At 47.4% G+C, this 15,535-nt stretch overlaps 1 protein-coding gene across 1 annotated transcript in view; it reads left to right on the forward strand.

The window, feature by feature from the left end:
• LOC127016080 (alpha-2-macroglobulin-like protein 1) overlaps window positions 1-15,535 on the forward strand; it is a 46,659-nt gene that overhangs the window by 22,722 nt on the left and 8,402 nt on the right. Inside the window, exons 13-35 of the mRNA XM_050896442.1 lie at window positions 152-314; window positions 651-703; window positions 1,608-1,625; window positions 2,129-2,288; window positions 2,896-2,980; window positions 3,816-3,930; window positions 4,262-4,376; window positions 4,793-4,902; window positions 5,383-5,550; window positions 5,878-6,108; window positions 6,511-6,574; window positions 7,330-7,475; window positions 8,459-8,608; window positions 9,046-9,162; window positions 9,727-9,874; window positions 10,333-10,450; window positions 12,326-12,551; window positions 12,672-12,798; window positions 13,087-13,208; window positions 13,696-13,750; window positions 14,459-14,542; window positions 14,981-15,157; window positions 15,328-15,409. Coding sequence (XP_050752399.1) covers window positions 152-314; window positions 651-703; window positions 1,608-1,625; window positions 2,129-2,288; window positions 2,896-2,980; window positions 3,816-3,930; window positions 4,262-4,376; window positions 4,793-4,902; window positions 5,383-5,550; window positions 5,878-6,108; window positions 6,511-6,574; window positions 7,330-7,475; window positions 8,459-8,608; window positions 9,046-9,162; window positions 9,727-9,874; window positions 10,333-10,450; window positions 12,326-12,551; window positions 12,672-12,798; window positions 13,087-13,208; window positions 13,696-13,750; window positions 14,459-14,542; window positions 14,981-15,157; window positions 15,328-15,409 — 2,834 coding nt within the window. The remainder of the gene's footprint in view (window positions 1-151; window positions 315-650; window positions 704-1,607; window positions 1,626-2,128; window positions 2,289-2,895; window positions 2,981-3,815; window positions 3,931-4,261; window positions 4,377-4,792; window positions 4,903-5,382; window positions 5,551-5,877; window positions 6,109-6,510; window positions 6,575-7,329; window positions 7,476-8,458; window positions 8,609-9,045; window positions 9,163-9,726; window positions 9,875-10,332; window positions 10,451-12,325; window positions 12,552-12,671; window positions 12,799-13,086; window positions 13,209-13,695; window positions 13,751-14,458; window positions 14,543-14,980; window positions 15,158-15,327; window positions 15,410-15,535) is intronic.

The following is a 15,535-nucleotide window of genomic DNA, read 5'->3' on the forward strand; positions in this document are numbered from 1 at the left end:
CTGGATGTGATCTGGATCCAGGTATTGGAGGGGATGTCCTGGGACAGGTGGAGGGGAACTGATTAGTACTTCCACTTTACTCTCAATTCCTGCTCAGGGCCCCCAGAAGATTACCTGGGGGCTGTGTGCTCTACTCTCTCTGTCTGTATAGGTTGCACCTCCAGCTGATGGCACAGAGGAGATTGCCACTGTCAAACTGATCATCACAGGCGAAGGGGTCAGTGTTGAGGAGAAGAAAAACGTCCTGATCCGCAAGGCCAGCAGTGGCACCTTCATCCAAACAGACAAGCCCATTTATCAACCAGGGCAGACAGGTGAGAGCTGCAAATGTGGGCTTTCTCCTGGTAACACCATATGGAAAGCCTGCGATTGCCTGAAATTCATGGACAGCCCTAGCAGAAGGCTTTGAGACAATGTCTCTTGTTGATGTGGTGTTTTCAGTGGCTGTAATGTCCAGCTTGTGGTGACTGTGAAGTTGCAGGAGGTAGTAGGTCATTGTCCATGGTATCTTACATGTGGCAGCATCCGTGTCAGATGTTATCACAAATGTGTATAGAACGGAGACAGGAGCTGGGAAAACAGAGAGAGCGGGGGTCTGTAGGGAAGGACTGAGATCTGATAAATATATTCTCTGATTTCCTTGCCTTCAGTGAAATTTCGCATCGTGACTCTGGATGAGGAATTCATTGCACTCAACAATTCGGTAAGCCATCCCTGGGGGGCTGTGGAAAAGGCTGCCTTGTTCCATGTGTGGATGCTACTTCCTTTCTACTCTGCTCATCTGCCAAAGCTCCAACTTTTCTACATTATTCCCTGGGCCAGGCTTGATGAGTGTCCAGAGGAGAATAGTAACTCAAGTAAAAGCTGGTAACTCAGGAAGATGGCAGAGATGTACATGTCTCTTGCTTGTCTTGGTAAAATGGTCATGCAAGCATGGGACATACTGATTCCTGATGTGATGGTGTCATGTGGGGAGTGAATAGTTGGCAAGTCAGGTTTTCCTGGGGGTGTGGTGGGGAGGGGTGCTCTTAATCTGGCTCCTAAAAGTTGGAACATGGGAAATTCTGATTAGACATTAGGAAAAACTTTTTTCATTGCGACTATGATCAGATATTAAAACAGGTGCCCAGAGAAGGCATTTTCATCTTTGGAGATGTTCAAAACTCAGCTGGAGAAGGCTATGAGCAATCTGCTCTAAGAAGACATGCTTCAGCAGGGTGTTGGACTGGATGACCTCCAGAGGTTCCTTCCAAACTATGTGATCCTGTACCTCTGTAATGCCCTTAAGACTGCAGCTGAGCCAGAGCTAGGTCGGTTTGGGTAGTGAGTTTTCCTGTTGGAGAGACTCTGCCAGGAAGTCATTAGCAAGTGCTGGGTGACCTCCAGATCGGCTTTTCCTTTCCCTTTCTCCAGACCTTACTGTAATGGACCCACCCGGTATTTCTCCTTTTTGGTGACATTTTTTTTACTTCATATCATTGTCAGTGCTCTAAATTTCCAAGTCACTAGTTGCACATCCTTCAAGAAGGCTCTGCATCTGAAGTACCTTGTGTGTGTTGCTGGCATGTGTTTCTGTCTTGTAATGTTTTTGCCTTTTTTCCCCCCAGATTTCCCTGTTTCTCCAGGTAAGTGATGCTGAAATCTAGTGTTACAGTAATGTTGATGGCAGCCATTTCACTGAGCTATTTATATTCAGTTCCTGATAGATTTTACAGACCTGTGAGTCGAATGGTAGAACTTCAAGGTTTCTTAAACTAACATACTCCCTACAACTTCTGTTTTATGCACTTGAGGTTATGCTCCCAGTTACTTCAGTAGAAATCTGAGTTGTTCTAGACTTGCAAGAGTATAGACAGATCAACTTAGACCTTTACGAAAAAGATTAGAACTGTGAAGGATCTTTCCTTGAGATCAGAATTTAGAGAAGCGTAGAAGGAGACTTAGATGCTGGGAGCAGAATCTGAGCATTATATTGTCTTCAAAATTTCTTAACTAGTCTATACCAAACCTCATTCATTAGCTATGCAACCTGGTAGTCTGCAGCACTGAAATCCTGAAGCTCGATTTCTATGGGGTGTGGATCAGTGAGATGCTGCAACAACTGTTTCTTCCTCTCTTGTGGGTGTAGGACCCTAAGAACAACCGGATAGAGCAGTGGCTGAATGTGGTCCCCCAAGACGGCATTGCAGATCTGTCTTTCCAGCTAAGTGATGAGCCTCTGCTGGGGACTTATGTCATCAACGTAACCAGTGCAAAAGCATACGGCAGCTTCTCCATTGAGGAATATGGTATGAGCATGTGGGGGATATGTCTGAGCTGCAGAGAGGACCTTGCACTCTTGATCCAGGAAGCTGGGTGTTTATTCCATGTTAACCATCCTGGGAGCAAATGGGAAAAGTAATGGCATCTGTCATAGAAAAGAGTCTGAGCTGAGGCTCAGGAGAGAGACTGCTTTGGGACCTTGGTTCAGTGTACAGGAGGAATGTTGTGCATGGCCCCAGACCTTTGACACAGCTGATTTCTGCAGATCTCTGCATCAGACAAAACAAGGTCATTTAGGCTGGGCTTTTCCAGCAAGTATGAAGTCCACTGCCTTCCCACTTCTCTTTCATGCCCTAATTAACTGTGTTGGGAGTCTAGTCTTCTCTCAGTGCAAACAGCTGTCAGAAGTGCAGGGACATGGACATGTTTGCATTTTAGTTTGGGAAGGAGCAATCAACCAGGGACTACACACAAATCTGTTAAAGAAACAATGGAAATCTTCCCTTTCCCATTCTCACCACCTTCCTTCTCCATTTCCTGGCTCTTATTCCACATAGTCTATCTTCATGTTGATTCTCTGGAAAGGCTGTCCCTGGTGAGTGTTTCCTACAGTTGTCTGTTTTTTCCTTCCAGTGCTGCCAAAATTTGAATTGATCTTTGAGGCGCCAAATCAGATTTATGTGCTAGATAAAACCTTCCCGCTCCGGGTATGTGGCAGGTGAGGATTCTGCTTGGAGGGATGGCCCTGTGTTAATTTCTGGCCCGATGAGCACAAGATGGCTAGGTAATCATGAGGAGCTCAGGGGAAAATTACTACCCTTCAGTTACAGGAAGCCAGAATCTTCCACGGCAGTTGTTTGCACCCTGATGCAACACAAAAAATTTCTATAACTATCCTTCTGGTACTCTAATGCCCCTTTTCTAAAAACACTCCACAAGTCTCTACACACAAAACCTGGGGGAACAATCTACCCTTTGACAAGCCGCCATTTCTGGGACAGAACATGGCAGATGTTTGGTGTTCATCTCCCTGCAGAACAAACTCATGGGAAATGAAGGGAAACTTTTCCAGGTTATGCTTTAGAGGAAACTAGAGAGAGGCAAAAAGGAATTGCCCAAGGTACAGTCCAAGGACAACGCTAGAGTTAACGGCCTCATGTAAAGGTGCTTTATTAATGAAAGGCACTTTCATAATCACCCATGCTTCTGCTCATAAGATGATGCATGCCTTCAGCATATCCTGGGGTTATTGCAGGTGATGCTGATGTAAAGTGCAGAGCTCTGTGCTGAGTCAGTACCTACAACACTCTGGTTTCCCAGAATAGATTAGTTTGGCACTAATTATATCACAGAGCCCTTGATCTCGCATCACTGCAGTGCCCTAGCCTGACCCTGCTTACTGGGTCAGGGCTCCTGGGCCTGCTGTGTGGCTGCCGCTCTTGTGCTATATTGTGAACATCCGTGAATAAGTGGTCTCTGGGGCAATGCAAAGCAAGCCCTGTGTTCTCTCACTGTGTGTGACTGTCTGTCCCTTTCCCTGCTCCCCCAAACAGATACACCTATGGAAAAGGCGTCCAGGGGATGGTTCATGTTAGCCTTTGTCAGAAGATAGCCCCATTTCTGCCCAGTGCTTCGAAACCTGATCTCTGTCAGGAATTCAACAACCAGGTGAGATGCTTAGCAGGAGCTGAGCCACAGAGATATTTGTGCTCAGCCCCAGGGTAAGGCAAGGCTGCTGGAAGCTTTAGCTGAAATAACAGTGATGTTACCCCGTGGTTTTGGCTGCTTGGCCAGTGGTCTACTGGTGCTGCCTCTTAGTAACTGTGCCTGGTGACTATGACTGGGTGTGCCTCATGTGCCTGCTCCACATCCTGGACTGCTATGTCAAAAGGCAAGCTCCCTGAGAGCGGGCATTTTGTGCTGCTGTTTCTGTGCCATTTGGGTAACTTCTAACGTAAGTGCCTTGCTCAGAGCTTGTTTCCTCTCTCTGTACTTTCAGACAGATGAGACGGGTTGCTTCTTCACAAATGTGAGTCTGTCCTCCTTCAGTCGAGACTTTCGGTACTATCAGGACAGCATAGTTGCAGAGGCCTCGCTGGTGGAGGATGGCACAGGTAACTCTGGAAACATCTCTGGTGGCTGGGAAAAGGCATGTGAAAACGCACTAATCTTACCAAGAACACTGGAGACTTTCAGGCTAGCAAGGGCTCTGAGCTTTCTGAGCCTGTTGGGGCCTGCCGTCTAACCTCACGGATACAGACAGAGCCAGGAGTTCCTGATGGCATGACACACTCTGAGTGCCTGCAGTCTCAGATGGTGAAGCTTAGGGACCTCTCTAATGGCTAGAAGTAAGTGGGAGGAAGACTAGATACCCAGAGCCCTGGGCAGATCATCTCCCTGGTATGAAATGTGTGTGCAGCTGAACATTTGCATCAGTATTACCAGTGGGTCACTCTGCAGGGAAATTGCTGAGGGGTGCTTGGTTTCCTTGCTCCCTCCCTTATGTTTCTGTCTCGCTGCTTTCATTCAGATACACACGTCAATGCTTCCCACAAATTACTCATCTCCAAGACTGGTGGGATGGCCTTGTTTGAGGATGTGAATTCTTACTACCACACTGGAGAGATGTACAGGGGGAAGGTAATTCCCAGTTACAGTCCTTTGGAGGGGAGAGCGTGAGCAATGCCTTCGCAGCGATTGTTACCTAGAGTCTTTTCCGACCTCACCTCCAGCCAGGGGCTTGGGAGGGCATGAATGACTCCCAGAGACAAAACTCTTGAATTGTCAAAAGTGAGATTAACACCCAAGACTGCCATTTGCCAAATAAGCCTTGAGTAGCAGCAGCTATGGGGATCCATATGTGGGGTGCAAACCCAAACATTTGGAATTTCAGCAGCCGGGAGGCCTTCTGCTGTGAAAGGGGTAGAGAGCATGGGGGTGAATGAACACGGCAGTGCAAGTGATAATAGGAGGTGACTAGTAGCAGTCTTGATAATATTGTTAGTGACTGAAAGGGTGACCTTGCTGTCTTTGGAAATGCTGCTCTGGACTTGGAGAAGCAGGAGATTCTGTCCGCTGATTACTCTTCTGCATTTCTCCTGCTTACCACGATGTTCTCAGATTAAAGTCATCAACTACCAAGGCAAGGCACTGAAGCACAAAAAAGTCCTCCTCATAGTAAGCTGTGGTGAGCAGCAATTTAAGCAGAAGTACATCACTAAGGACTCTGGGACAGCTTCATTTAGCCTGAACACGACTGCTTGGAACAGCACTTCAGCCTCCCTGGAGGTAAGGGAGGAAGAATCTGTCTCGTTGGCAGGGATACGCATGCATCTCAGAGCTATTTACTGCCCCACAGACATCTCCGTTGTTCCTTCTTGAAAGACAGTAATTCAAACCTGAAACACCTCAGCGTGTTCTGGATCTTGGCTCCGAGAGCTTATTCTCCGGATCCCAGTTGCTTTCCTTATGAACTCTCCACACAGAGACCTGTGCTATGGTGTTGCTTAGACCCGATCTGAGCTTCTTACCAAGCCACAACTAGGGTGACTTGCAGCTGACTTGCTTAATTAGAGAAATTAACTGTTGGGTTTTTTTTTTTTTTGGTCTCACTAGGCAAGTGTCCTGCATCAAGATTTGGATAGAGAGCCTGGGGCAGTTGATATGATTTACCAGCAAGCCTCTCATTTCATACGTCCATTCTACAGCACCAGCAGGAGCTTTCTCTCTATTGTCCATGTGCCAGAAACAATGCCCTGTGGTAAAAAGCAAGCTGTCCAGGTGGACTTCAGAATTTACCAGGAGGACCTGGAACATGGGCCCAAGCGTGTCATTTTCTCCTACTTTGTGAGTTTCTGGGGAAGTGCTAGTGGGTGATGGCTCAAAGCACAAGATCAGCATCTCCTACAGATTCAAGCCTGATTTTTGATAGATTTGGCTCAGCCCAGGACAGGTAGCTTATCCAGCTATCATGGGGCTGGATCCTGGTTTCGATCCTAGTGCTGCAGTAATAGCAAGAAAGGTGGCACCTTTCTTTTGGGCTCTGCACAGGTGCAGGGCAGGTATTGGCCTTACCTGTCCTTCCCCAAGTTTCTTGATCCCCTGAGCTCTCCCTGCTACCTGAGGTGAGTAAAGCTCATATCCCTCCCCCCACCCCATTTAATTTCCAGTTTCAGGGTCACTTTGATCTGCATAGTGATCTCAAAGACTATGACTGGCATTCCCTTCCGTTTCTGTATTCTTCCCTAGGTCACAGGAAAAAGAGGGATAGTCCATGCAGGTCAGAAGACTGTTTGGGTTGGGCTGCCAAGAAGTAAGTGCACTCCCCTGTTTCATGTCTAGCATGCACTCAGTGGTCTGTGGCATCCCACCTTATTTGGATATGTGGCATAAGACTCTTTGCACTTTAGAGCTGGCTCACCACTTTTCTGTTGCATCAGAGCAGCGTGCCTTTCCAGCTTTCATGTTGCCTTTACCCTCCTGCTTGGTACCAAGAGAACAATACTCAGTATTTCCCAGCCCATAGGCTCATCCTCTGTTGTCTTCATTTTCAAAGTCTCCTTTTGCTGCCCCTGCAAGCGGCATGAAACTATAGCCTTACCCTCTATCAAAACTCTCCTGCTTTAATTTGCAATTGTGTCTACAAATGATCTGAGTAGTTAGGATGCCACAGCGTATAATTTTGATGGGTGTTGACTCTCTCTTGTCTACTTCTCCAGCTCTTTTTTTTTAGAACTGAAATTATAGGTGCTTTGGGACAAAGGTCACCTCTTCGTTGGTGATGGGATGGGAGATGTTTGGTGATAGGAGGCTTTGAAAGATATCTGAGACTCTAGCTCCACAAGGAGTGAAGCTTGAACTCCAAAGAGCTGTTTCATCACCTTGAGGCAATGCTGGTCTTGAATACCAGATCCAGAGATGTGCTGATTGTTTCAGTAGTCTCCAGAAATCTCGTTGGTCCTGAAAGACTTGAGGAAAGGAATTAAACAGGCACATGCAGAATGTCAGAAGCTGATCAGAGTCTATTTTCACTACCAAATCTACTTCTTCCCTCTCTCCTCCATCTAGTGCTGAAAGGCTTCTTCTCCATCCCTCTTACCTTCAGCTCGATCTATGCCCCAGCTCCAAGACTTGTTGTTTATGTTATCTTCCCTAATGGAAAAATCATTGCCGATTCTGCCATCTTCAGTGTCTCCATGTGTTTCAGAAATAAGGTAGGATTTGTGTCTGAGGCAATGACTAAATGTGTGAGAGTATGTGTCTGCTGCAATGAAAGAAGACTGAGGAATACATAATATGTGTAGCTGTGTGTGGTTGATACTGTGTGGGATGCTGTCACGTGAACTGCAGTATGTGAACGGTGAAGTGTGCTGTGATGTATGGAGCAAGTATGTGCTGAGCATTGTGGGGGCTGCTGCAATGTTTGGGAAAGGCAGAGAATTGCTGTGTCTATCTCCATAGGCCTGTATAGCAACTACAACGCAGTAGGATCACAGCCCAGCACAGGTTATTAGCATGATTCCCAGGAGAGCTCAAGGCTGCTCTGCTGCTGCAGCAGACACTTAGACTTTTTACTATGTGGTGTTGGGAAGACAGCTGGAAGTGGCTGATGGAAGAAGTGGATTTTACTCGCCATCCAGAAAGGGCTGAGTGCTTGTGGTCATTGTGACATCCATGGGAATCTGCTTTCTTGGCTGTGTCTTGCACTCCAAAGATAAACTTCTGAGGACTGGCATTACTTCTGCTCCACAGCTCTTTATCTGCCACGGACAGTCAAGCAAGAACAGGAAGTGCTTCAGGAAACTGGGACCAACCCCACAAATAGCCTGGAGATAAGGACTAGGCTTGTTTTTGATCTGGGGCTCCAAAAGGAGCAGAAAGACAGCTGTGTGAGGTGTGTGATCATGGCTGGCTGGTTTGCTGGGTAAAGAGAGCGCTGTGTTCTGACACAGGAATGTCTCCAGTACTGTGAGCTGCGCACACTGATGGTTCCCCTTCTGCCATCTTTCCTGTTACAACCTCAACGTGATTTTTTTTTTAAATACCTTCTAGGGGTCCTTAGGAGGTTCCTTGGGTTTCCATCCAAGGCAAGTCCTTGGAAAATCTCTTCATGTAGGTCCCTTCCCTGCTCAGGAAGTGGTAGGGTGGCCAGCAGCAGAAACGTCACTCAGGTGTTGCCTGCATTCTTCCCATCCAGGTGGAGCTGGGCTTCTCAACTTCGGAGACTCTTCCTGATTCAGAGGTTGGTCTCCACCTGCTGGCAGCTCCTGGGTCCACCTGTGCCGTCTGGGCTGTGGATCGGAGCGTCCTTTTGCTGAAGCCAGGAAAAGAGCTCAGCAGCTCCTTGGTGAGTGGGCCTGCTCCGACTTCTTCCCTTCCCTTGTACTGACATGAGGAGGGAGGGAGACAGACAGGCCATTGCATCTGTGCAGAGCTTATCTCCCCAGGAACTCAAAGCACTGCCTAGAGGGATCAGCAGTGCTCTCAGTGTGGCATGGGTAAGGATGAGGGGACATGCGTTAAGAAAGAGGTTGAACATCACTCAGTGCACCAGTGGTAAATCAGCTTCTGTTGTTCTGTCTCATGTTCAGTTCAGCGGGTTGTGCTGGCTCTATCAGAGGAGAGCCAGGGAAGACTGACAGTGAGCCTGGGCTTTCTGGCATGCGTTCACGCACGGTAGCCAGGAGCAATTCAAACAGGCCTTGGATGTATGACAGGAAGGGAATGCCAGGTTTTATTTGTGCTGATTTTTTTTTTTTTTCCCCCTGTTTCTTGCTTTCTCAGATCTATGGGCTGTTCCCATCTGTTTATAACTCCAGGTATCCTCACCAAGTGTCTGAAGATGATCATTCATGCGGGTTCCCAAATTCTGATGAGCCTGATGTGTTTACAGCATTCAGGGTAAAAATGGTTGATTTGGTGGGTTGGGATAATTCATGAACTGAGGCAAGTGTGGCCCCCTGACTTTACCAATATCCTAGGGATGCCATTACAGACAGTACAGGCAACATGTCCAGTTTAGGCCCTTGTAACTCACTTGTTATTTGAATAAGCGACTTGAAATGTTGACCAAGAAGAAATTGTTGTGTGGTTACTGCACTTTGGTTGTGTGATTCAGGATGCCAGGGATTATTGGTTACTTTAATTGGATTTCACATAGTTTGTTTAATCTCCATAGCATAAGCAATTGCACTCTGCAGGCTGAGAAGGCATAGTACCTAAGTGAAAACGTGTTTGAAAAAGAATAAATTTGGCTGACTCAGGCCAGATGAATTAGCTCAGAAGACCTCGTTTGCCCATTGCTGAGAATCTGAATAATTCCTTCTTAAAATGAAGTACGAGAATGCTTTGCCAAGCCAGAGGACAGCCAAGTCCCCACTGCATGAGGGGACAAGAAGGCACAGGGTAGAGGGCAGAGAGGAGAGGACAAGCTTCTGGTGCATCAGTTCTTTCTTTTTCCTACAGGAAATGGGGTTGAAAATTATGTCCAACACCAATATCAGGAAACCCAGAGTGTGTCCAACCACTCCATCGACAACCATGCTGCAGGGAACAGGACTGTTTACTTCCAGGCCCATGTTGATGTTTGCCCAGCCCCATAAAGCATATAACAGTAAGCATTTGCCAACTGTTTCTTCTTACATTGGATGCTTAGTCTTTCAGGTGAAAACAGTCCTGGGTTTGGGCTAAGAGGCAGTACTTGCTGTAATTGCAAACAGAGGAGAAAGAGTGTTCCCTGGCCCTAAACCTGTTGTGCTAGTGTGAGGCTGCCTGGGCCTCACGGCTTCTGGCTCTGAGATGTTAGTGAGCTATCTGGATCCCAGGACTTATCTCTGAGGTGAGGGAATGGTTGCCCTTCCCATGGTGCCTACAAACGCAAGTAAGGCCCAAAGTACCTCTGCCATTTGAAATGAGGCAAGAGATTTTAAAATTTGTGATAGCACCTTCTGTTCCAGTGCCGTGCTTCCCAAGAGCTGACTGGATGACCTGCAGCCTGAGCTGGGCTGGAGCTCCTTTGCTTTAAACCAGGGCCTGAGGACCCCGTGGTGACTGGGTCTTTGTTATTTCCAGCAGAGCATCTGACAACATCTACCTATCAGCCCACTGTGTTTTCACCTGGTTCTTCAGCTGAAGAGAAACTACACAAGCATTTCCCCAAAACCTGGATATGGGATTTGTATTCTGTGGGGTGAGTAAACCGAGCAGTGGGGGGTTAGTCTGGGCGGCTTAGTGTGACCTGGAATGGCAGCAGATGATACAACTGAGTTTAGATCATAAGCTGCTGAGGAAGACACCTAAGGACATATGTCATGGGGCTCATACCTGTCAGGCCGTTTCTCATTGGAGCTGATGTCTGCATCGAATGCATTTTCCTCTACTAGATGATCATACAGAAGTATTGTCCATCCATGGGAGGTGGCTGGCATGGGAAGATAGGAAAGCAGGTGCGGTGCAGAAAAACAGCTTGGTTTACTGCCTACACTCTGCTTGTGGTAGCCCTGTGGGCCAGCGTTTCCCAAACTGTGCTCACAGGATGTATCCTGGGATGCAGGGTGTCATGGTTTAACCCCAGCCAGCAACTAAGCACCACGCAGCTGCTCCACGCCCTGCCCCTCCCCCGCAGTGGGATGGGGAGGAGGATTGGGAAAAAAGAGTAAAACTTGTGGATTGAGATAAGAGCAGTTTAATAACTAAAGTAAAATAAAATATAATACTAACTAATAATAATAAAAATATAATCATAATAATTGTAATGAAGAGGAATATAACAAAAAAAAAAAAAGAGAAATAGAACCCAAGAAAAGACAAGTGATGCACAATGCAATTGCTCACCACCCACTGACCAATGCCCGAGCAGTGATTCACCCCTCCCGGCCAACTCCCCCCAGTTTATATACTGAGCATGATGTTCTGTGGTATGGAATATCCCTTTGGCTAGTTCGGGTCAGCTGTCCCAGCTATGGTCCTTCCCAGCTTCTTGCACACCTGCTTGCTGGCAGAGCATGGGAAACTGAAAAGTCCTTAACTTAGGATAAGCTAAAACATCAGTGTGTTATCAACATTATTCTCACACTAAATGCAAAACACACTGTACTAGCTACTAGGAAGAAAATTAACTCTGTCCCAGCTGAAACCAGGATACAGGGGAAGCTGATTTCCACAGAATTCCTCACAGGACTGGGAGTTGTGTCCTGTGAGAAAGGCTCAGTGAGTACACAGGGTCTGCTGAGGGAGCTTTTGGAGATTTTTCATCTCTGACTTGAAGAATTTCCTGTCTGGAGACTGGAGTCTGCTCAGGCCAGATGCCCCCACATCTGCCCTCTCCCACCTCCACTGTTCTTCCAGCTACATCCATCTCTTCACCCCCCAGCAGTAGATATCTCCTATGTGATTTGTCCACCAGCCTGATCTGAGCAACCAAAGGTCTCTGTGTTGTATGTGTTGCCTTCCTGTATGTGCCTGGCAAAAGTGAATGTCTCTAGTTATTGGAGTCTAATAATATCATTAGCTTTAGCTAGGGCTGTTTTTATGTCTGCTGTGGTAGCAGCCACAGAACAGTCTGCTTGCTGCTCTCAGAAGTTGTGATGTGGGCACAAGGCAAGTCTCTGTCCTGTCTTCATGTTGGACTTCAAGCTGTCAGTGTCTCACAGGAAGGTGAATGCCTGGATCTGTCTCTTCTGCTAAGTTCTACTGATGTTGAGCCAGTCCTGTTGGTCTTCTGGTGTCTGGTTCTCCATCCCTAGGCCAAGAAGAATAAAACTGCTGACATCTGTAAACCATTTTTAGATGTGCAAACGGCAAGCGCTGTCTGAGAAAAGTACTGAGTGTGATTGATGGCATCTTGCAGCCATGTAACCTATTGTCAAAAATTGTTATAAGCATCTGAGGCAGGAGTCCCTACTTCTACAAGGACCTACCTGTAAGCCTACAAGGACAGAGGTTAGGGGTTAGGCTGAGGTTAGGGGATGGGGTGCACTGGAGACAAGGGTGCAGACGAGGTCACCTGGTGCTGCGTACAGCAAGATTCAGTTAAATGCTTCTGTTGCTGTCTACTTCTCCTCAGTCCCAGTGGGAACAAGAATGTCACTGTCACTGTGCCTGACACCATCACAGAATGGAAAGCAGGGATGTTCTGCACAGGACGTCGTGGCTTTGGACTTGCTCCAACCTCCAGTCTGCTTGTTTTCAAGCCCTTTTTTGTGGAGCTCACACTGCCATCTTCTGTGATACAGGGTGAGACCTTCATCTTGAAGGCCACAGTCTTCAACTACCTGCAGCGATGCATGAAGGTAGGTGAGCCCTGATAGGCTCTGGAAGAAAAGCAGGGTATGGGTGGGTAGGAGATGGCTGAAATCTATGGCCTGTAATGTTTATCTTGTAACTACCTGCCATCCCTGCTGCCCCTTCAGATCCAAGTGACCCTGGAGGAGTTTGCACACTTCCAGCTGAAGCCATGCAAAGGCTGTGTCTACAGCAGCTGCTTATGTGCTGGTGAAGCTAAGACCTTTCAGTGGAATGTCACAGCTGAGCAACTGGGTGAGAAGAACAGGGAGGTGGGGTGGTGGAATTGGGAAGGAATAGGACGAAGGCGGGGATGTTTTGTAAGAGCTGACATGGAGTGAGGAGTTGTTTGCCCTGTTAACCAGAGAGTGCTCGTTTGCATTCATCCTAAGGTCATGATTACTTGCAAGTCTGTGCTAGGAGGTACAGAACCACATAGGGCTCTGATCCAATTTTTTGTTGTCAACAGGTGACTTCTATTGTATTAATGGGAAGTGCTTCCTCAGAAGATGTTTTATGCACCTAAATGTGTGTTATTTTCAGGGCTCATGAACATCACCCTCAGCACAGAGGCTGTGGCCACCGAAGAGCTCTGTGGCGAAGAGATACCATTTGTCCCAAACCAAGGACAGAAAGACACGATCATCAAACTCCTTCTAGTCCGGGTCAGACAAGATGTTCTGTTACCTAGACCTAAAAGTGGGCTTTGTGCCATTCCCAGATTTTGTGCGGGTTAATTTTGGGAGCTACCCCTTGCTATTCAAGATGTATAACTAGAATCTGAGGGCCTGAGCTGGGCCCAACCGTGAGGACTGATGGATGTGGGAGGCAGAGGGGTATCCTCCACTTCATACCATGGAAAACTTTAAATATGTATACTCTTTTATGTCCTCGCTCCTGAGCTCTCTGCTGAATCTTACAGCATCAGTTTCACAGACATTCAGAAGTTACAATATTCTGAAAATGCGTGCTGTTTAATTATCTGAAATGAAAATGATTGACAATAATTTACATTTTTATGTGATAATGATGTTACTCCAGCTGACTCTCCAGCCTGAACCAGGATTTTGTCCATATCTATTTCTAATCCACTTGTAATCCTCTTTCTCTCCTGTGTGCTCATTATAATGCTACTTTTATGTGCTCCGACAGCCAGAGGGAGTGTTGGTAGAAAAGGCTCACAGCTCCATCCTGTGTCCCAAAAAAGGTAGAGAGATTGTTTTCTTCTTTCATCCTGCTCATCCCCGCTTCCTGCCTAACTGCCTCCTGGGTCCTTCCACTTGTTGAAATATTTTCTCTGTCAACATGACCAAGCTACAGAAGCATACTCTAATTGTGGTGCCAGCTAGAACTTCCCCTGGGTAAGGATATGGGGAGGTCCAATCTTTTCGCATCAACTTCCCTGACACTAATGTGACAGCTTGAGGCCTTTTTCATCTGCGGTAATAAAACCACACTACCAAACATGGCAAGGCTGGAGGACATGACTTAGGATTGCTGTTCCTGTCTTTGCTGTTCCTGTCTTGAATTTTATGGTGTATGACAAGGCCATTAGTAGATTTTGAGAGCATGAGGTGCATTGAGAAGACATGCCTGCAACTGAAATCTGAAACGAGGTGGAGTAACTTCTGTAGAGAAAAGCAGGTGGCTTTGACCACAGAGGGTTTCCAGGAGAACATCCTCTCAAGCTCTTTAGAAGGAAGGCTGTTAGGATAGCACAGTCACCATGAGGTGGATGGAGGAAGTTGAAGGTGGAATGGGACAGGGTTTTTGAGGTGATCTGCAACCTCTGTGACAGGAAAATGGGATGTTGGCACAGAACAGTCTTGAACAGTTTCTGGGGATTTTGAAGGCTGTTTTCATCAGAATCTCTTTCTTTTTGTCCTCCCCACACACCTTACCCCACCGGTGTCAGGGAGTCCAGCACAGGAGTCTGTGTCCCTGATGTTGCCTCTAAATGTGGTTGAAGGTTCAGTCAGAGCCACCGTCTCGGTCACTGGTAAGGATATGATATGTACCTTGTGATATGATATGATATGTAAGCTACGATAGTACCTTTCCAAATCCCATATCTCTGGGTTTAGCCCTAGGAAAGCCCAAACCCAGAACCTCCCACACCCTTTCTGAGATTTCGAAGGCTCCACTGCCTTGTTCTTCCCATGTGTATGGCTGCGTTTCCTGATTTCCAATAACCTAAAACACTCAGCAAGGGAGAGAGTGTTCTGTTTATGGGCTTCCCCTGTCAGGATGGGAATGCGTACAGTCCATATGGAGGGCACCGTGGAACTGATAAGCTGGCTGGACAGAGGTGCCCCCCCCACGCTGTGCTGGGGCTATCTTGCCTGGTGCACTGCTGGGAATGGGTCACAGGTAGGAGGAGGTGAATCCCCAAGCCTCCTGCCCAGGAGGTGGTCAGGGTGCCTATGCTCTGTTCCAGGTGACCTCATGGGGACAGCACTGCAGAACCTGGACCACCTGGTGCAGATGCCCCATGGCTGTGGGGAGCAGAACATGGTGCTGTTTGCCCCCATCGTCTATGTGCTGCAGTACCTGGAGAAGACGAGGCAGCTGACCCCTGAGATCAAGGAGAGGGCAACAGGATTCCTGCGCAATGGCAAGTACAACAGACCCACCTTGCTCCTCTGCCTTCCCCTGTGTCCAGCGTACCTATAGTCCCAGATGCCTACTCCCCTTCCACCCAGAGCACTCAACCACCCCATTCCCTTCACAGTGATTTCACTGCAAATACCTTTCTGAGCACTAATGTCCTATCCTGCTTCCCAGGATACCAGATACAGCTGCAGTATCAGCACCCTGATGGTTCCTACAGTGAATTTGGTACCAAGGATGAGTACGGTAATACTTGGTAAGCCCTGGGCTCTCTCCCTGCTGTCTGCCTGCTGTCTGACAGCCTGGAGGTGGGCAGCTTTCTGCTTCCAGCACTGAATCCTTTCTGTCCTATTGGACCCAAAGTGTTCCAGACACTTTGTGG

The sequence above is a fragment of the Gymnogyps californianus genome, chromosome 1 (genome assembly GCF_018139145.2).
Source record: "Gymnogyps californianus isolate 813 chromosome 1, ASM1813914v2, whole genome shotgun sequence".
NCBI lineage: Eukaryota > Metazoa > Chordata > Aves > Accipitriformes > Cathartidae > Gymnogyps > Gymnogyps californianus.